Consider the following 22004-nt stretch of genomic DNA (forward strand, 5'->3'; position numbering starts at 1 on the left):
TTGTTTTTGTTTTGTGTTTTTTCATTTTTATTTTTTTTCCTTTTTTTATTAATTTATTCTTGTTACATCTCAATGGTTATCCCATCCCTTGTATCCTCCCATTCTTCCCTCCCTCCCATTTTCCCCTTATTCCCCTCCCCTATGACTGTTCCTGAGGGGGATTACCTACCCTTGTATATATGCAGAGGAAGGACAGCAGGTTACCAAGAAGAGACTTGATACCCTAGGAACGTATGTTTTTTTAAAACATTGCCGGGAAAGGTGGGACGCATTTAAATCCCACCCCTGTGGAGTCAGACACTATGGGTTGGGAGGGTCATTGACCTCAGCTATGTTGAACACTCAGGGTCCCCTGTGGTAGGGTAGCTTGGTTCTAGTGGAGACATATCCCATGACATTATTGTGATTTTGTGCTGGCCTCCTGTTTGCGGATGAGTATAGGTGCAGGTGCTGATTTCTGGATTTATGTTCATTGGGTAGCTTTTCTGTTCTATGGTTTCTGTTTCTCTCCGGATTTTCAGAAGGTGTGACGCCTATGTGCTGCTTGTTTTCCTGGCCTGCTCAGTCAGTGTGCCCACAGGGAAAGCCTGATGGGGCTACAGGCTGGGAGGCTGGAATGAGGTGGGGAAGGAATGTGGAGAGAGATGGGCTGTGATCCCTTGGGGACGGAGTCAGATGAGAGCGTGAGAACACCTCACCAGGTTTCCTGATGCAGAGCTGGGCATGAGACTGTGTGGTTTAGATCTCAGGCACAGTAGGAGAGGCATGATTTCTCCTTATCCTACTTGCTGCACCGGAAGAAATACTCCTTGAATTAGCAAATAATGCCAGCTGATGCTGGGGCCTGTGGCAAAGCCAGGAATTATGAGAAGGTGGAGAAAGGGCGAAAATCTGTTGGCTCCACATTCCACAGGAGCAGAGTGGTAGGGAAGCTGCACTGCAGAGCTTGGGAGGAGCCTGGGGGGTTGGATCTAGGGGAACACCGGGAGAACTTAGAGTCTTGCCAGAAACCTGCCTGCTTTTCTGGCTAGTATAGGGCGGCTGCTGGAGTTCGGGCGTGGATAAAGCAAAGAGGGAGGAGGGAGTAGAGATTGGAAGGGGATGGTCTATGGGATGCACGTGATGTGGCTGGGGGCAGAGAGAGCTGCAGCTAGAGTTGTACTTCAGAGACAGAGGCCAGACTGAGGGATTATATTTAAAGGGGAAGAAGATATGATGATGGAAACCTTCAGTTAGCTGTTTCCCTGTTCTCAGCTGCCGTGTTTCCAGTGAATGCTTGCTGGTATTGAAGGCCAGGATAGTGGGATGAGTTCATGGTAGGGAGCTCTGCAGAGATCTTTGTGATCTGTTGGGTATGGTCTCAGAGAAGAAAGAGAGACTACAGCAAGTTTCCTGCTACAGAACTATATTAAGAACTAGGGGATTTATTATAAACGGAATGGCATGTGTCTGCCTTCAGTATATTAGTTGCCCCTGGAATGAGAAATATTAACCTTAAAACTGTTTTGATAAAAGTCCACAATTAAAGGATTTTGGACTTCTAAACTATTAAAATTTAAATATGGGTAGATTATTAAAGTTAACTGTGTTTTGTATTGTAATTTTAACAAGGAATCAAGGGATGAAGGAAAGATTATATTTCAACAGTAGTTGTTTTTATGTCAAGTTGACAAGGAATAAGTATGTTATAAGTAATCTTCAATGTCAGCTTGAAAAAGATAAGAAGTACTGCCCCTGTCTGATTGCTCTATAGAGATGTCTATAGGGCAGTTCCTTGGTTATTAACAAATATAAGATTATCCATCTCACATGGGGCTTTCTTATCTCTAGGCAGATGTAAGAAAATTAGCTGGACACAAGAGTTGTGGCAGCCTATTAATATTTACTACTAACACATGTGATAACAAGCTACCTTGTTATCCCCCATGTTATTTGCTTTAATCTTTTCTATCTGGTCTACTTCCCATCCCACACTCCCATACATATTTGCACATGTTATCCATGCTGGCTGCTTATCCCCATCAAGCCAAAGCTCAGAGCAATCTCCCCCTGGCCACATGCTGCTGGTTCACGCTGATCTGTGGCAACTCTGCTTTCCTCTTCCTCTTCTCTTCCGCCATGCCTTTTCCTCTCTTTCCTGGATCCGCCTATACTCTGAGCCCACAAACCTTAGCTCCACCTACCTTTCTTCTGCCCACCCTAAGTAGAGACATCTTATTGGCCAATAAGGGGTAATTTTGAAGGCAGGGTTACACAGCAACCCTTGGTATATGCGAGCATTTGCTCATAGAAAGATCTCCATAGACAAGCAATTATTAAATACAAAACACCAGACAGACCATGCCATACTACACAAGCCTGAGAGCAAGCCAGTCAGCAGTGTGCAACAGTGGTTTATCCTTCAAGTCCTTCTTTGTGTTCTTGCTCTGACTTTACTGTAAATTAAAAAAAAAAAAACAACTTTTCAAGCTTCATATTCTTTTATCATTGTGATTATCAAGCAAAATAATGCAAACAACAAAACTGCACCAAAATCATAAGTGTCTCATGTTATTTTGTACATTACAAAATGATTAATAATGTTTTCAAAGACAAAAGCAATGGTTCTGTCAGCAAAGTGTTTGGCAATCAAATAGGACCAATTAAATCTGACCCCAGCATCCCAAGAAAAGATTGGAATGATTATTTTGCATCTGTAATCACAGACCTGAAGAGGTAGAGACAAGAGAATCCTTGAAGATGGTAGGTGATCCTGTAGTTGAATTTCATAAGAAACACATTAGCAGCAAAGGTTTGAAGAATGATTTTTCTATCTTTTGGAAACAAGCCAAGGAAAGTTAAAGGCAATATCTTACTTATTCTTTGTATAGACAAACTCCATTACCTTCAGGAACTAACTCAAAACATACCTCTGAAAAAGAAAATTTGGCAAATGGATGTGTTTCATTTTTCAGGGTTTAGAAAATCAAATTAAACCTTATCATAGAAAGAGACTCAAGATTTTAATAGGAAATTGTTCAAAGTTCTGAAAAGTCTGATTCTGAAATTATAAATTTACTAGAAGTTATGGCTACTATGGGGATGCCTATACAAATTAAGACTAGCAATGACCATTTCTCTAGTAAAATGAAAGTTTTCTGCATATTATAAGATAAAGCGTATTACAGGTATAACATACAATCCTAATGTACAAGTAGTTATAGAAAGATATAATCACATGTTTAAAGATATGCTTAATAAACAGAAATGGACAAAATGAAAACCTAGAGATAGATCACATAGTGCTTTAGTAGCCTTAAATTTTTTCATGTTAATGAGAAAGGAACAAGCGCTGTGGAGAGACGTTGGGTGGTGGGAGAACCTGCTGAACGTAATTATCCTGTGTATTTTAAAGATGCATTGACCTTAGAATAGAGCCAGGTTACGTATTACAATAAGACAAGAGGTTTTGCCTTTGTTTCCATGGGAGAATAAGCGCGTGGATAGCATTAATTTGATAAATCTATTTAAACAAAAGTTGTGAAATTCCAGGCTTAGTAGGAGTCCCGTGTGGGATAGTCTGAACTACCGGCCCAATTGGGATCAGAAGCTTTCTGCAGCACATTCCTGTTCCGTTGGGTAACAGCAACTGAGGCGCCTGGGGCTAGAACATGGATGGTACAGGATGTCAGCATCCAGCTTGCGGAGCGGAATGAATCCTGTCAGGTCTGATCCAGTGTCGGCGTCCAGTTCTTTGTTCTGAAAACATAATTTCTCACAAGCGTTATACAGTTCTAACATTGTAATGGTATAAAGTGTGCAGGATGTACGGAGCAATTAAGGCTGGTTCTCTGCTCATTGTACGAGCAGAAGTAAGACATCTGCAAATCTTCCTTCATGCCATATTAAGAATGGCCTCTAACTACAAGTCACAGAGAATCTGTGACCAACATGAAGCCTTGTCTATGCATAAACATTCGTATCTCAACCAGTGTCAGGGCTATTGCCATGTAGTAGGATTAGCAATGTTAGTTACCTGCTTGTTCTGCAGTTTGAATCCCTTCTCAAGTCTCTCATGGGTTTGAAGACCAGATAGTTTAGTCTTTCAATTAAGCTTAGTAGGTTAGGGGTTAAGATGTTTTTAGATCAAGATAGATGTTTTAAGTTAATAGAGATGAGATATGATAGATATTAATCTCCATTCAGAAATTTTGACCCAACAAGATAGGAAAGATGTTTACTTCAAGTTTGCCAAATACATGTAGCCAAATCACTATGAATGTAATATTTATATAACTCCTGATTGTCTCATGGTTCTTCCTGCTGTATGTAGTTTATTTTACTTATGTGCAATAACATAAATGTATATGTTAAATAAGATACATAATAAAATATTAAATATATATGTATATATTTAAACAAGAGATTTCCTGAATAAGCAGAGGCAATAGTTCATCAGAAAGCTTAGTAATTCAGCACGAACTAATATAAAAACTAAGAAATTCCATTCATTTGATCAGGCATAAAAATTATAAGTTTATTAAATGATAATTTATCAAAATCACACTTACCTTATGGCATTTCTACTTTCATAGAAAATTTGTGCACCCATGGAAAAGGTCCATGAAAGTCAAGTAATCAGGGACATTCTAGGTTTTGTCTGAGATAGTATAGTATTTGATAAGTAAAATATCACTAAAATGTTTTTGTTCTAAAATTCTGACTCTTATAAAGATTAATAATTTCCAATAATGTCAGTTTGAAGTTTCACATCAAATTTTCAAAGCCAGAGAGAATGAACAGAGTCAAGACACAGTGCTCTTCCTACAAATCAATATCTTGGCTGCTTCTTTCACATCCTTGTTTCTCAGGCTGTAAATCAAAGGGTTCAACATGGGGATGACCAAGGTGTAAAACACAGCAGAGACCTTTTCCTGTTCCATGGAATACTGAGAGCTTGGCTGTATATAGCTAAAAGTCAAAGACCCATAAAATAACGTCACAGCTGTCAGGTGTGAGGCACAAGTGGAGAAGGCTTTGCGCCTCCCCTCCGCTGAGCGGATTTTCAGGATTGCAATGATAATGTGGACATAGGACACCATAATGATGATGAAAGTGCAAATAGCAATCACTCCAGAGAAGACCAAAAGCAGCATTTCATTGATGTGTGCATCAGAGCATGATATCTTCAAAAGAGGAGGGACGTCACAGAAGAAGTGATTCACAATGTTTGGACCACAGAAGTCAAGTCTGAGTAGACCTATTGTGTGAGTCAGAGAATTAATGAGGCCACCCAAGTAACATGCAAGAACCATCTGAGTGCAGAGGCTGTGGGTCATAATAACTGTATACATTAAGGGGTTTGCAATAGCCACATAGCGATCGTAAGCCATCATAGACAGGAGGATGACTTCTGTAGTTATATATACCGCAAAAAAGAAACTCTGCAGAATACAGGCAGAGAATGTGCTAGACTTGTGTTCTGACAGGAAATTGACCAGCATCTTGGGAGCAATGACAGTAGAGTAGCAGATATCACAGAAAGAGAGGTTACTAAGGAAGAAATACATTGGGGTATGAAGCTGGGTGTTCAACCATATCAGGATGATCATCCCCCAATTACCCACAAGAGTATTGAAATAAATTAAGCTGAAAAGCAAAAAGAGTGGAACCTGCCAATTAGGATTTTCAGTTAAGCCTTTGAATATGAAGTCCTTCTCACTTGTATGATTCCGAATTGTCATGCTTTCACGACTTGTTCCTTAGTTGCAAAAATAATCATGACCCTTAAATCAGTTGTGAAAAAAAGTTTCTCCAAGATTTGATATTCATCATGGTGCCTGAGAGTTACCCTGTGGTAAATAAAATTAGAGAGAAACCTTATCATTAGCCAATTTGTCTTCTAAAAAATCTATACAGAGTCACAAATGATTGCAAATTATATCAGCTTATTTCCTGTTACCAATTACCTCAGAATATTAAGGGATAAGAAAACCTCTCTTATTTCACAGAGCTCTCAGTTGGTAGACTTGTGATTTGAATTTACAGTGTGACACTCAACCTCTGTCTTATTGTCTCATATCTATCAGCCCTCTGCCTAAGTGTAATATAAACCTTGTAACTAAAGAACTTCCAACAGCCCTTTGATAAAATGCCAAGTACGTCACATTCAGTTAGCATAAGCACACTGCAGTCACTATCATGCCATCTCCCCTTTTCCAAACACCTCGCTTCACATATGTCCTCACCTTCTAACTGGATCTTTGCCTCCTCTGATTATCACCACCCTATAGAGAGGGCTTGAGCTAAGACAAGGAAAACATAGATCTACATTTTTATATGTTCTTTGTCTTAAGAATGATTCACATTCACAGGTGTCATTATATATAACAATTCTTGCCTTCATATATTGAGACAATTTTCTTCTTTCATTCTATTCCTGTTGTTATCAGTATTAACAATAATAAACCAATTCAGAAAATACATGGTGTGAAGCACTAAAATCTGCAATTGTTTATATATTTTCAGAAAGATAAGATAGAAGTTCACATAATTTCTTTTGAAATGATGCATTTTCAACTCAATAATTGTCAAGGTATATATCAGATAAATAAGTTATTCTGATATTTCCTCACAGACTGATGAATATGCATTCCTTAATACTGTGAGCCACTGTGTTCTTCCTTTCCTTTTCATTCTTGTTCTCTTTTTTCTTTTTCATTTTCTAACGATATTTATTTGATTTTTCATTTCTTTTTGTCATCTATTTTTTAAAATATATTTTATTAATTTATTCATATTACATCTCAATTGTTATCCCATCCCTTGTATCCTCCCATTCCTCCCTCCCTCCCATTTTCCCCTTACTCCCCTCCCCTATGACTGTGAATGAGGAGGACCTCCTCCCCCTGTATATGCTCATAGGGTATCAAGTCTCTTCTTGGTAACCTGCTATCCTTCCTCTGAGTGCCACCAGGCCTCCCCATCCAGGGGACATTATGATGGGCAGATCTGGGCCCAGGGGTCCTGCTCAAACTGTGGCACCAAGCAAGGACAATATGAGCAGTAAACTTCGAACCCCTACCCAGATCTAGCCAATGGGCAGGACATTCTCCACAGTTGAGTGGGGTCTGACTTTCACACGAACTCTGGTGCCTCATATTTGATTTTTCATTTCTTAAAAGTTTTCTTTATTTCACTCTCATCTAATATCTCCCAACCATAGTCTCCTCTCCCTTCCATCCTCCCAGTCCCTCATCCTACCTTCTCTCTTCCCTAGATCCACTGCTCATCAGTTTTCTTTTGGAAAAGAGCACCCCAATGATATCAACCTAATAGGACACAAAAAGATGATGTCATATTAGGCATAAACCATCATATGCCAGCTGGACCAAGGCAATCCAGTAGGACAAAACACATTCCATTAGCAGGCAAGAGTCAAAAGACTCCTACCCTCACTGTTAGGGCCATACAACCATAGCATGTCTGAAGAGGTCCTAGTGCAACCCATGCAGCCTCTGTGATTCCTGTTTTAGTCTCTGTGAGCCACCATGAGCCCTGATTCTTTCATTGTGTGAGCAAGAGTTCTGTCAACCTGTGTGGCCGCTGGTCCAGCAGGGAGTCACCATCCAAGATGGGCCTTATCCCAGTGGAGCTCCCCACTCTCTGGGTTCCCTCAGAAAAACATCAGTACCTCCTCCCAAGCTGAACCACGTCTGCTATGAACCTCTGCCATGCTTGCCACGAGGCCAGACACCCACTTACAAACAACAGGCTCTTCTTGCCAGAAGACTAGGTAAGCCACTACCTCATGGACCCCCTGAACTATATCAGTTCCATTGGGCATACAACCTCTGGTATCTTATGCCTGGTAGAAGACAGGTCATCCCCACCCACCTCACCTTATCCCATGTACCTTTCCCTTTATCATTACACTATCCCATCCCTCAAGATGAGAAGACACTCCATCCTGGACCAGACACCACACCAACCACCTGAACGGAAGCTTCCAACTCAAAGGAGAATCCTTGATGGATCAGAGGCCACACTGGCTACCAGAAATGCTGCTTTCAGCTCATGTGAATACTCCATACTCAAGCACAGGCCACACAAAACACACCAAAAAGAACACACAAACCAAGGAACAAAATACTCATCCATCAAAGACAAACCCATATTGCTACCCAGACCTATAACCACTACAAACCTAGATGCATAAATGCAGCTTAAGAACACAACAATGCCCACAAAATATGTCACCACCTTATGTTTCTTTTTAAAACATGGAACACTGAAATAAGCAACATAATGCCATTAAGTAGATGATGTCCTTCTGGAAAAATAAACATGTGTTGATATAACAAACTAAAATATCTATCACAACTCTGAGATTCCATATTATACCAATCAGAACGGCTAAGATAAAAAACTCAAGTAACATCATATGCTGGTGAGGATGTGGAGAAAGGGGAACATTCCTTCATTGCTTGTGGGAGTGCAAGTTTATACAATCACTTTGGAAATCAATCTGGCACTTTCTCAGAAAGCTGGGAGTAGAGCTACCTCAACCCAGCTATTCAACTCCTTGGACTATACCCAATAGATGCTCCACCTCACAACAAGGAAATATGCTCAATCATGTTCAAAAAGCAGCCTTATTTGTAATAGTCAGAACCTGAAAACAACCTAGATATTCCTCAGTCTAAGAATGGATAATGAAACTGTAGTACATTTACACTATGGAATACTACTCAGCTATTAAAAACAAGGAAACTTTGAAAATTTCAGGCAAATGGATGGAACTAGAAATGATCATCCTGAGTTAATCCAGACCCAGAAAGATACACATGGCAAATGCTCACTTATAATTGAACACTACCCAACAGAGATGTCCCCTTGAAGTCTCCACTGCAGATTGGGATAGACACTGGACTTCCTATTGGGGCTCTAGGTGAGAGAGATAAGGAAGAATGGGGAAACAGAAGGACCCAGGTGGTCCTAGAAACCTACAAGAAGATCATTAAGGCTGGCAGATCTGGACCCAGGCGGGTCAGCTCAAACTAGTGTACCAACCAAAGTCAATGCATGCAGTAAACCTAGAACCCTATAGAGATCTAGCCAATGGACACCACATTCTCCACAACTGTGTGGAGAGCAGAGACTCACTCAGAAATGAACTCTGGTGACCCCTAATTAGCCACTTTCCCTTGGTGGGGAGGCCTGGTGACACTCAGAGGAAGAGGAAACAGGCTACCAGAAGAGACTTGATAAGCTGTGATCTTATAGTCGGGGACAAGGTCCCCTTCTGTTACAGACCTAGGAGAGGGGACTAGGATGAAAGAGGGACGAATGGGAAACAGGAAGATACAAGTGAGAGCATAACAAATGAGATGTAATCTGAATAAAAATTAACAAAATAAAATAAAATAAAGTATGACAGGTTAGAAAGAAATGGTAAATGCTTTGTTATAAGTAGAATCAATTTTCTATTTTTATTACAGTTACTACAGAAATTTCCTGAAAAAAAAAAAAAACAGTGACTTAAAGTAACAAAGATTCATTCACTTACAATTTGGAAGTCAGAAACAGGAAACTATCTGCTTTTCTAAATGGAATCTACATAGCTACAAGGCCACATTCCTACTAGAGGCCCTAAGAGAGGAAGCATCTTCCCACTCAGTGCCCCCCTTGGAGACTCTAAAGCTTCTATTCATTGCACCTGACCCTTTCTTCTAAGACAACAGTAAAACGCTTTTGTTTTCATCACTGCTGTCTTTTCTCAGTTCAAAATAACAACTGAATTATGTATAAATCATATTTGCATAATCCAAGGTACTCTTTGTTTCTTATGCTCTCCCTCAAATTCACATGTCAACAATCTGTTTTTCCTATTGATGTATTATGTATGGATCCAAGAGATTAAGATTTGAACAACACTATAAATTACCATTCAGTCCATCACAAATAAGACTTCCAATGAAGGACTCTATATGCTAAATATAAGTCTTATATTTTATTGTAATCCTTAAGGAAATATAGATCTAAATTGTCTTAAAAGTACTATTATTTTGTTAAATTGAAAATAAATATGAATTACATATAAATTACATATATTAGTCTAATTCTTAAATTTGCATTAAGTATTCAAGTATCTTTAAAGTAATGCATAAATATAGTATTAAATAATAAAAACATAGTTTACTTACCATATGCAATAAGTTTTAATATAATCATAATACAAATTTGTAAGCATTATGTAAACACTGCTCTTGTCTGTAGTTATGGAGAGTTGTAATATGAATAGCCTACAAATTAGAACATAATGTTCTAAATTGTTGACTGTGGTGCTGAAGTTGGACGATTGGCAATGAGTTTCATTACTGTTCAGGAAATAACAGAAAATGTCAAAATCTTTAAATGGAACCTTAGCATTTCCTTACTTACAACTGATCAAAGCCAGAATGAACAACTCATCTGCTGTATAAGACCTGACTGTCACAAAACTTTAAGGACTTATTATGTGGAACAGGGCTGCTGATGGTGGTTTCTACTCTACTGGGGCCAGAGTCTGTAGCCCCTTGTGTGTGTGCAAGTCTCAGCTGTCCACAGTCGAGTCATTAGCACCCTCTTGTCTCTCAAGTGTAAAACTAATCAGAGAGCTGATTCTGGTGTCTGTTCAAAGGCTACCTCTTCTTTCACAAAAGAAGAAGTCAAAATGTATCTTTCACAAGCAATGTTTAAGAAGCAGATGGAGTTTTCTCTAAATTCAGGCGTCTTGCTATAATGTTCAATAAAGACATGGAATAGAGCAGCAGGAGTTGAGGAAAAAAGTGATTTTTTGGTCATGTGTAAGCCACTTGGAATACTGTTAAGGAACTCTGTTAATAAAGCAACTTAAGTTCATTATTATTTCTTCAAAATTGCTATAGCTATACACACCCTTCATATGATTTTCATTATTTTGACATTGAATAAGACTTTCAATCAACATATTCTAAAATAATTAATGCTAACTCTTTTAAGATAAATTACCCTATATAAAGTCACAAATTTTCAAAGGTTTGCAAACATATTGTTCTTTAATTTCCATAAGCTAACTGTGTGGAAGATCAAAAACATACAGTAAATTTTATGTTCCTGGTTACCATATAACATTTAACTTTCCAGTGTCTTTACCATTTATTTGTATATTTGCTAACTATCACTTTAAAGCATGATAATAGCTCAAATTGCTAGAAAAATTCAAAACAGCTAAAAAATTATAATCCATACTAAAAATTAAAATTACACATATTGGAAATTTTCAACATAATGAAAAATAGGTAAGATGATACTCAAAAGCATATTTTTGTCTTCATCTCTTTTGAGAATTTATTTAAAATACTATATTTTATATTTTTAAATGTTTAATAAAGAGGTCAGTATTTCTCTCTGTTGGTAAAATGTTTACCATGCAAAAGGGAGGAGTGGAGTTCAATTCCCAGAACCTACAGTAAAACATAGCCATGCAAAGAATATTGGATTGATGAGGGCGGGAGGTGCAGGACATGGGGAAGGGACATGACTATCCATCAACTATAATATACTCCATAAGTTCCATGTCACTGAGAGATCTGGTCTCAACAAATATGGTGGATTATGCTTCAGAAATGTTATCTGGCACTTACATGTGTCCACATACATGTAAACAAAACACTCCCCAACTACACATATGACCAGAGAAATATCATGAACATATATACATTAGACATGATTATGGGATATTTTGTACTTTGTGCAGACCTTACTGTACTGGTCTAGAATGATTGTCTTGATGTTCTATATAGTCATATATATATAAACATATATATGTATATATAGTCCCATAGATATAATAAAACACACACATATATACCATAGCCTACACATCATTGTAATAAATCCCATAAACACATATGAATAGATAAATACCTAGATGATTGAAAGAAATAGATGATAGACAGATAGATGATAGATAGATAAATTGTGATACAGATATGTAGATTAGATAGATATATGACAGATACATATATAGATACATAGATGAAACATAGATGATAGATATATATAGATGATAGATCAATATCAATAGGTGATAAATAGAAATAGATGACAGATAGATGGATAGATAGATAAATAGATGATAAATGATAGATAGATAGAAGATATTTATTCTATACATTCTGTTACTCTAGAGGACACTGACTCATTCAAATTATAGATTGTGGTATCAGGTGTGGTTCTTGAGAAACAGAAGTATAAGGATGAATCATTTAAGTATATAGAAATACGCTCTCCAATTTGCCAACACTTACAGGTGCCAAAGTCTCTCAGGTTACTGCAGCTTCTCCTGGGAGTTTAGAATGTAATCAAAGCTAATGGTGTGAACTATACAAACTAAGGAGACTCTATATTAAAACTTTTTTGACAGTGTGTGAAAATAAAGAAAATGATAATGCTGGTACGTTGTCCTTAGCATCTTGATAAATTGACAAATGATAGGAATAAGCTCCAAGCAAAAAATAACCATCTTCTAGAACCTCTTAACATGCTGAAGGACACAATGAACATAGCGATAAAATTGACGGGATCCAGATACACATCAACTGTCCAACGATGTGTGCTCTGGGAGAGAATCTCCTCCTCAGCATCCATAGAGCTCATTTGCACAAAGTAGCATTACACAGATGTTACAGACAATGACGTCATGAAATTTGCAAGCAAATGAATGGAACTAGAAAAAGTCATCCTGAGTGAGGTCACTTAGACCTAGAAAGGCAAACGTGATATTCACTCACTTATAAGTGGATGTTATCTGTAAAGTAAAGGATAATCACGCTATAATCTATAGACCCAGAGAGGCTAACCAACAAGCATGGCCATATGGGAATACCAGAACCACCTGGGAAAGGGGAAATGGAATGGATTTTGCAGGTGCCTGGGGGGCAGGTGATTTTGGGAGAAGGAGGGATCAGATGGGGTAGGGAGAGAGGGAGGGAGAAAGTGGATGGGGGAGCATTTCTGGGGTGAGGTGAAAACCTAGTGCAATGAAAATTCTATGCAGCAACTCGGGCAATGACTTAGTAATAGGGTACATGCAGCCTGAACTGGCCATCTTCTATTACCAGGAAAAGCCTCAGTGGAGTGATTGGGATATCTACCCAGCCACAAAACCTTTGATCTATAGACTGCCCTGCCTGCAGAGTGTGCTGGGCCGGGAGCCTAGCAGGATAATCATCAAAGGGACCTAATCAGCAGGGAGTAGTCTAAAGAGGTCTAAGGCTCCTTTCCTCTATAATTTTCTTTCTCTCCTACCTATTGTTGAAGGATTGGAAGGGAATGAGTTGGAGATGGGTCATAGATATAAAACCAAAATAAAATAGATTAAAACATCCATGCTAATAAAGGGGGTCACTGCTTGTGGTGTGGTCTGTGGAAAAGCCAGGAGTTCAAGGAAGGAAGACAGAACGAAGAGAGGGAGTGGAACGGTCTGTCGGCAACCTATCTGCACTTCTGGAAGGCATGGCCTATGGGAGTGGAACGGTCTGTCGGCAACCTACCTGCACTTCTGGAAGGCATGGCCTACGGTTAGCAAAGAGAGCCTGCTGAAGTTTGGGCCTGAGATGAAGCAAATAGTGACAGAATCAAGACTAGGAGGGCACTGTTTGTTGGATGCACAGGAGATATGGGCAGCGGGATTGAGGGAAGAAAGTTGTAACTAATGTTTTGCTTCATATTTAGGGACCATACTCGGGGACTGAATTTTGAGGGGGGAAAAGGAATAGCGAAGGTCATTAGTTAGCTTACCTTCTCCGCTGTTCTGTTTAGCTGGGGTGTTCCCAGGGAATGCCTGCTGGGGTTGGAGGCTTGGATAAGGGAGTGTTTATGGGAAAGGCTAGGGAAGAAGATCTCTGAGGATGGTGCTCAGAGTCCAAAGGTTTCATGCTACTACAGAACTAGGTTAAGAATGGGGGGATTGGGTATTAGGAGCAGGGGAAACATACTCATTGTCCTTGTAATAATAAATATTTAACTTAAAACATTTTTAAAAAAAGAGTCCACAAATTACGAGATATTGGACCTCTAAAGTGTTGCAATATAAAGACAATGAGATTATTAAAATTAACTGTGTTTTGTATTGCAATATTAACATGAAATCAGGGCATGATGGAAATATTATGATTTAACAATGGTGGGTTTTATGCCAAGTTGATAAGGGGTAGGCTTATTATAATCATCTTTAATGTCAATTTAAAAACCCAAGGAAAGGAAATCCATTGAGGTATTGTCTCTATCTGACTGCCTTGTAGTCATGTTTGCAAGGCATTTCTTTGGTTACTAATGAATGTATGATTGTATATCTCATATGGGATTTTCTCATCTCTAACAAGGTGTGACATTGTTGTGTAAGAAAATAAGGCGAACACAAGGCTGAGTGTAAGCCAATAAGCAACATATATCAGTGATTTATTCTTCAAGTTTCTTCTTTGAGTTCTTGTGTTACTTTTACTGCAAATGAAATAAAACCTTCCTGCCTCATATTTCTTTTGATCACTGCACCAATATCGTACTTATCTCATGTTTTATTTGTACACTGCCATGTGGTATAAACCCAGATGATTACAATGAGTCACTATCTACACAGATTTCAATATAAAACAACAACAACAAAAAAGTAGCAGAATGCCTTGGGAAGGATTCAGGATTGTTCTACACAACTGAACTTCATAGTCACAATTACTAGAAAGATTTACATTGTTATTATTTATTAATTTTGCTACCTAGCTTCTCCTCTATGGACCATACATTAATTTGTCTAGTTAGTATTTTACATAAGTAGTTAATTTACCTCTCTCTGTCATTCCCCATGTTCATCTAAGTAATTTATGTCTTTCTAAGTTTGGAGTTTATAGTTTGCTGCTAAGTAATTTTGCAAAGATGAGAATGAGTAGTATACTGTCATATTCAGTATGGTTTATAATCTGGTTGTGGAATTGCTGATATGAACTATGAAGACTCATCAAGGTATTTGAATATTACCACTTTAATATGGTATATGTGATATTGAATCCTCTAAATTAATAATGTTTTAAAGACTAGAGCAAGGGTTGTCAGCAAAGCGTTTACTACTCTAACAGAATAAGTTAAATCTGACCCCCAGCATCCTCAGAAAAGATTGGCATGGTGACTTTGCATCTGTAATCATAAACCTAAAGAGGTAGAGTCAGGAGAATCTTTGGGAACTCTATACCACTGTATCTAGAATTAAACTTATTTTGCATATGTACGAAATTCTATACCAGTGAATTAAAAACAACTTTGTGACAACTGATGCATTAGTTTGAGTAGATTTGCTACTCTGCTTTTTGTTCTATCTTCCCTATATATATCTATATTTCCCATTCTTTCTTTTCAACCCCTATCTCCAAACCTAAGAATGTAAGATAAGGGAAAAGAGAGACATCCCTGGGTCTAGCCTTGCTTTCTTTCTAAAAAAGACCAATAATAACTTGTAACCAACTTCCATTGATAATAACACTCTATAGACCTGGAAAGCAATGAAAAACCTACCCAACCCCCTTTAATGGAAATGGGGCGTTGTTCTCTTAATGTTTCTTCTGGCTTATTTGGGATGTATAATACCTAATAGGGACCCAAATAAAATTGGTAAAATGATTAAACAAGCTAAGAATCACATTTATGGTCCAGTTTCTAAATGTTGAGAAATTCCAGGCTTAATTAGAGTCCTTTGTGGGACAATTTGAAATGCTGGACCAAATGGAACAGGAAACTTTCTTTGAAAGTGTCCTGTGAGCTGTCTTGTTCTAATGAGAAACAGCAATTGAAACCCTTGGCGCTGGAGCATGAAGGATACAGGATGCCAGTGTCCAGCTTGCTGAGTGATATGCATCCTGTCAGGTCTGATCCAGAGTTAGTGTCTGGGTTTTTTTTGTTCTGAAAGCATGTAATTTCTCACAAGCATTATAGAGTCCTAAAATTATAAGTGTATTAGGTGTACATGATGCAAAGAACAATCAAGACTGGTTTTCTGCTCTTTGTATGAGCAAAAAAGACATCTGTAAAATTTACTCATGCCATATGAAGAAAGGAATCTAATAGTAATTCATAGGGCTTATGGAGCCAACAAGAAGCATTGTCTATGCATAGACATTCATGTCTCAGCCAGTCTCAGAGCTGTTCCCATATGGTGGGATTAGCAATATAAGTTACCCGTTTGCTTTGCAGTTTAAGTTCTTCACATCCTGATTGTAGCCCCTTCCCTCATTCCCTCCTGATCCCCCCTTCCTCCCTCATTCCTTCTCCCTCCCTCCTTTAGCACTCAGAAAGGGGAGCCTTCCTTCCATAACATCTGACCTCAGCTTATCAAGTCTCATCTGTACTACCTGTAAAGATTCACTGGCAATGAGACAGTTTAATTCCTGGCAACACCCAGCCTACCTCAAAGAGGATGATGAGCATCACACCACCCCCTTATGGAGATAGTCTCAAATGTGGCAAACAAGCCACTAGGCAAAATGTCCTTCTTTCTACCACAGATGAAATTCTTCCTTAAAAAAGGACAAGCTTGGATGCAGGCAGAATTGACAGCCAAAGTCGGCCAAGACAGGGTAAGCAAGTCCTCAGTAGGTCCTGCCACACAAATGTCGGCCAGGTATATTGGACCAGAAGGCTGAAGATGATGCTCCTATGTTATAGAGAGTTTTGAGTGACTATTTAGGTAGCAAACTGTCTCTGTCATCTTCTCATTTGGAAAGTTACTAACCTGCACTCCTGACATTCACAGGTAATCAATTTTATTCTCTTTCAAGTCTCTGATGGGGTTGAAGATCAGATAGTTTAGTTTTACAATTAAGCTTAGGTGTTTTTAGGTCTAGATAGATGTCTTAAGTTGATAATGAGGAAATATGATAGATATTGATTTACATTCAGAAATTTAGGCACACTAAGAGAGGAACAATGTTTTCTTCAAGGCTGTCAAATACAAATAGCCAAAACACTAAGAATATAACATTTACATAATTTCTGACTGTGTCATGGTTTTTCTTGCTATAGGTAGTTTATTGTTTATATGTGTAATAATATAAATGTATATGTAAAAATATTTAATAAAAAAGTAACAAAACAGTAATGTTTAAAAATCAAGTCAAAAGAAACATAAAATATGCATTAGCTCTATATTATAATAAATTGTTTTTATCCTTTTAGCTGATATGATTCAGATTATTTTTTTGGGTGACTTATACAGCTTGAGGAGGAAATGAACACATCATTCTGACTTCCATTAAATTGAGTTCCACATATTTATCCCCCATGATAAGCAAGATGAACAACTAAATTTCTTGAATTTTCTTAAAATGAACTTATGCTATTCCTTTAATTCTTTGACATGATTCAGAATGCAGGTACGTTTATTTGCCAAACATCTTTCAAATACCTAAAAATATTGTATTGTATTAATGTATTTATCACTGTCCTTGTTTTTCTTAGTTTAAAAACAGAGCCATTTCAGAGGCAGCCCCCACTCTCCCCACAATCTTGGAGAATGAGCTGTTTGTTCATTGGCTACATCTGAGCACGGGTCTAGGTTTACTGCATTGTCCTTGGTGGGTACAGCTGTTTGTGTGGCTTACCCCTCCTCAGTTCAGATCCACTAGCCTTGCTGGTCTTCTTGTGGGGCTCCTGGACCCTCTGGGTCCTTCTGTTCCCCCATTCTTCCATACCACTGCACTCTCACTTGGAATCCAACAGCTAGTCCAGGCATCTGTCCCGATCCCTAGCTGAGTGGAGACTCTCAGAGGACATCTATGTTGGGCTAGCATCCACTTATTGGTGAGTATATACTATGCATGTCTGGGTCTGGTGAGGAGGTCCAGTGGCACTCAGAGGAAGGGGAAGCAGGGGACCAGGAGGAGACATAATAGGCTGTGATGCTGTAGTGAAGAAGGAATTCCCATCCCATCAGAGGTCTAGGGGAGGGGAATAGGGCAAAGAGGGAGGAAAGGGGGACTGAGCTGATATAAGTGAGGGGATAACAATCAGGATGTAATCTGAATGAACTATAAAAAATAACAATAAAAACAGAGCCATGACAATGTAAATATGAAAGGCTCCCATCACTTAAGTGAAGCAGACACCACAGGTTGTACCTGTGTCTTGGAATATTTAAGGAATAACTAATTTTACTTCCATAAAAATCAAGGGAAGACGTGAAACACAATAAAAATATCAACGTTGTTAGGTCCTATGAAAAAGAAAATGTGTTCTTTTTTGTTTAATTGAAAATACATTTTTATTTTTATCATGTGCTCATTAATTAACTTTTTCTCTTCCCACATTCCTCTCCGTTTTTCCCCATCTTCAATCACATCCCGATCCACTGTTTCTGTCTCTTGTTAGAATAAAACAACAAGCTTCTAAGTAGTATAATATTATATAAAACAATATGGTATAATAATACAATACAACATGAGAACACAAGGCCTAACACACTGTAATTTGACAAAACATAAAAACACTAAACTGGGTACTACAATGATATGGTACACAATATTGATCCTGTGCTTGCTGGTATGTCTCTGCTTTTATTTAATTAATCTTTAATCATGTTAGTTTACAGAGCCTTGTTTCACTAGTATTGTACATCACCCCTGTCTCTTGTATTTTTTTTCTGCCTCTTCTTCCGCAAGGTTCTCCTGTGCCAAGAAAAGGGATCTGATAGAGGCATCTCATATAGTGTGAAGCATTCCAAGGTTCCTCTCATTGTTCTAAACCTTCTAATTTGTTCTCTGCATATTTTCTGTCAGTTGGTCTCTATATTTGTCCCCATCTGCTGCAAGGAAAGTTTTTCTGATAGTATCTGAGCAAAACACTTTTCTATTAGTAAGCAAGATATTATTAGTAGTATTTTAATTGCTACAATTTTTAGTATAACAGCAGCATTTGGTTTTACCTTTGGTCCCTTGGCTAACTAGCTGAGTATCTTGTCACCTAGGCAGTATCAGGCATTGGTTATCTCTTTACTTAAAAGTCCAATACAACAGCCGACCATATTTTGTGATGCAGAACAATCTCTCTTCTTTCCTTCTTTACCACCTCTTGAATCCGTATATTACAACAATTGTCACAATACACTTATATCATAGAAGTTAGTTTATTTTAAAACTTTAAGTCATGAAATTTATCTTTGTGAAGCCAGTTAACATACTGTTTAAATTATATGCTAAATGGGAGATAGTCATTCCACTTTCATGAGGCCATTTGTAGAACCGAGTTAAAAGGTTTATAAAAGCCATGATATTGGAGGATTATAAGTTTTCTCTGCAACACTATAGTTATTGATTAATAAAGAATATTAAAATGTCTTTTGATCTAATATTCTGTCTGACTTTTTAAAAAGGACAATAATGTCCTTAAGACTTAACATTGAAATATATTTGGAATAATGGTATTTTAATGCTATTTATTAATGAAGGTTGTTTTTAGTTTTGGTGTCAAACAAGATTTTTGTCCCAAGTCGCATAAGAATGAATGAATATATAGTTTATGTTGGGTGTGTCATTGACATAATTGTAAATAAAGAGGGCTTGAAGATTCATGTCATTTTAAAAGCCAGAAAAAGGACAGATTCAAGAGGCAGTGCTCTCCCTACAAATCGACCTCTTAGCTGCTTCCTTCACATCCTTGTTTCTCAGGCTGTAAATCAATGGGTTCAGCATGGGGATCACCAAGGTATAAAACATAGCAGAGAGCTTTTCCTGTTCCATGGAGTACTGAGAGCTCGGCTGGATATAGTTAAAAGTCAAAGACCCATAAAATAACGTCACAGCTGTCAGGTGTGAGGCACAAGTGGAGAAGGCTTTGCGCCTCCCCTCTGCTGAGCGGATTTTCAGGATTGCAATGATAATGTGGATATAGGATACCATAATGATGATGAAAGTGCAAATCGCAATCACTCCAGAGAAGACCAAAAGCAGCATTTCGTTGATGTGTGCATCAGAGCATGAAAGCTTCAAAAGAGGGGGGACGTCACAGAAGAAGTGATTCACAATGTTTGGACCACAGAAGTCTAATTTGAGTAAGCCTATTGTGTGAACCAGGGAATTAAGGAGGCCACCCAAGTAACATGCAAGAACCATCTGAGTACAGAGGCTGTGGGTCATAATAACTGTATACATTAAGGGGTTTGCAATAGCCACATAGCGATCGTAAGCCATCATAGACAGGAGGATGACTTCTGTGGTTACATAAACAGCAAAAAAGAAACTCTGCAAAACACAGGCAAAGAATGCGCTAGACTTGTGTTCTGACAGGAAATTGACCAGCATCTTAGGGGCTATTATAGTAGAGTAGCAGATATCACAGAAAGAGAGGTTGCTAAGGAAGAAATACATTGGGGTATGAAGCTGGGTGTTCAACCATATCAGGATGATCATCCCCCAATTACCCACAAGAATTATGAAATAAACTATGCTGAAAATCACAAAGAGTGGAACCTGCCAATCAGGATTTTCAGTTAAGCCTACCAGAATGAATTCTTTGACACCTGTATGATTCCAAACAGCCATCGGTCCAGTAGTCTATACTTTCTTAGTTCCAAAAATTATCATGACACTTAAATCAGTCATAAAAGAATTTTTTCCATGATCTGGTCTTCATCACGGTGACTGGGAGTTACTCTATAGTAGACAAATAAAATAGAGAAAGTTCAGCTGTAGCCTGTTTATGTTCTACAAAAAATTTATGCACTGATACACAAATATTGAAAGTCACATTAGATAATTTTCTGCAATCAACTACCACAGAAATAGAAAAAGGTGAGAAACTGTCCCTTATGTTACAAAGCTGGCAGCAGGTAGAAATGACATTTGAATCCAGAGTGTGATACACCAGGTCTGTCGTACTCATTAACATGTCTTCCTCATAGAAGTGGCGTAATGAATCTATCAATATTTTTGTGAAATGGAACTTCCAATATACCTTGGGCAATCATTCCTGTGTATTTTATTTTCTGCTATCCTGATCACACTGACTTCAGGTCCATGCCAACTCCTGTTTCTAAATGCCTCGCCTCAAATTTGTCCTCACCTTCCACCTGGATCTTTGACTTGCATCATCAATGCCATAATATTCAGGAGAGCTGAACCAGAACCATGAATAGAGACAGCTGTTTTCATTTGTTCTTTGTTTAAGAATGAATAAATATTAGAAATATTATTTTATATGAGAATTCTTGCTTTTAAATTTATGACCAATTTTGGTTTTGCATATTGTTTTTGTTGTTCTCAACATGAAATATAATAGAACAATCCATAATATACATTGTAAAGAGGCAGTAAATTGTGTGAAACACTAAAACCTGTAATTGCTGAATATGTTTTCTTTTAAAAAACATCATTTCTTTTGAAATGATGCATCTCCAATTCATAGTGGAGTTAAATATAAGAGAATTAAATTATACATAGATTTTCTCACTTACTATTATGAGCCTATATGATTCTTTTGAAAAGTTGGAGGACTTAAATCAGCAACATCATTTCTTCAAGTAGCTGATGCCCTGTTAAAAATAGAAACATGTGTTGATATATGCAATGGGATAACTAATGTGTAAAAATGAAAGAGTGATGGAGAATGGAAAGAAATGGTATTATATTATAAATATCACTAATATCCTGTTCTTATTACAGCTACTATAACAGTTTTTGAAAAAAAGTAGTGGTTTAAAATAACAACTGTTTGTTCACTTACAGTTTGGAAGTGACAAGCATGACACTATCTGATTTCCTGGGTGGAATCTACATAGCTATGTGGCCACACTCCTACTGGAGGCTCTAGGAGAAATAACAATTTTTTACCAAATACTTCCTTTTGAGAATCTAAAGATACTCTCTATAGTACCAGACCTTTTCATCTAAGACAAAAATATAATGCTTTTGGTTTTCATCTTTCTGCCTTCTTCCATTCTCAGATTGTAAAAGCAATTGAAAGAG

General features: G+C 37.9%; 2 protein-coding genes and 1 long non-coding RNA gene across 3 annotated transcripts in view; all 3 read right to left on the reverse strand.

The window, feature by feature from the left end:
- LOC311606881 overlaps positions 1 to 22004 on the reverse strand; it is a 178964-nt gene that overhangs the window by 84006 nt on the left and 72954 nt on the right. The gene's annotated exons all lie outside the window — the stretch shown is intronic.
- On the reverse strand, positions 4785 to 5785 carry LOC311606828 (olfactory receptor 5J3-like; the record flags this gene model as incomplete). Its single annotated transcript, XM_084798237.1, has 1 exon — positions 4785 to 5785. Exon 1 carries the CDS (start codon positions 5721 to 5723, stop codon positions 4785 to 4787), a length of 939 nt encoding a protein of 312 aa, XP_084654363.1. The 5' UTR covers positions 5724 to 5785.
- On the reverse strand, positions 19644 to 20582 carry LOC311606825 (olfactory receptor 5J3-like; the record flags this gene model as incomplete). Its single annotated transcript, XM_084798234.1, has 1 exon — positions 19644 to 20582. The coding sequence occupies one exon, from the start codon at positions 20580 to 20582 to the stop codon at positions 19644 to 19646; it is 939 nt and encodes a 312-aa protein (XP_084654360.1).

Source organism: Acomys minous (genome assembly GCF_964271855.1).
Source record: "Acomys minous genome assembly, chromosome: 10".
NCBI classification, from domain to species: domain Eukaryota; kingdom Metazoa; phylum Chordata; class Mammalia; order Rodentia; family Muridae; genus Acomys; species Acomys minous.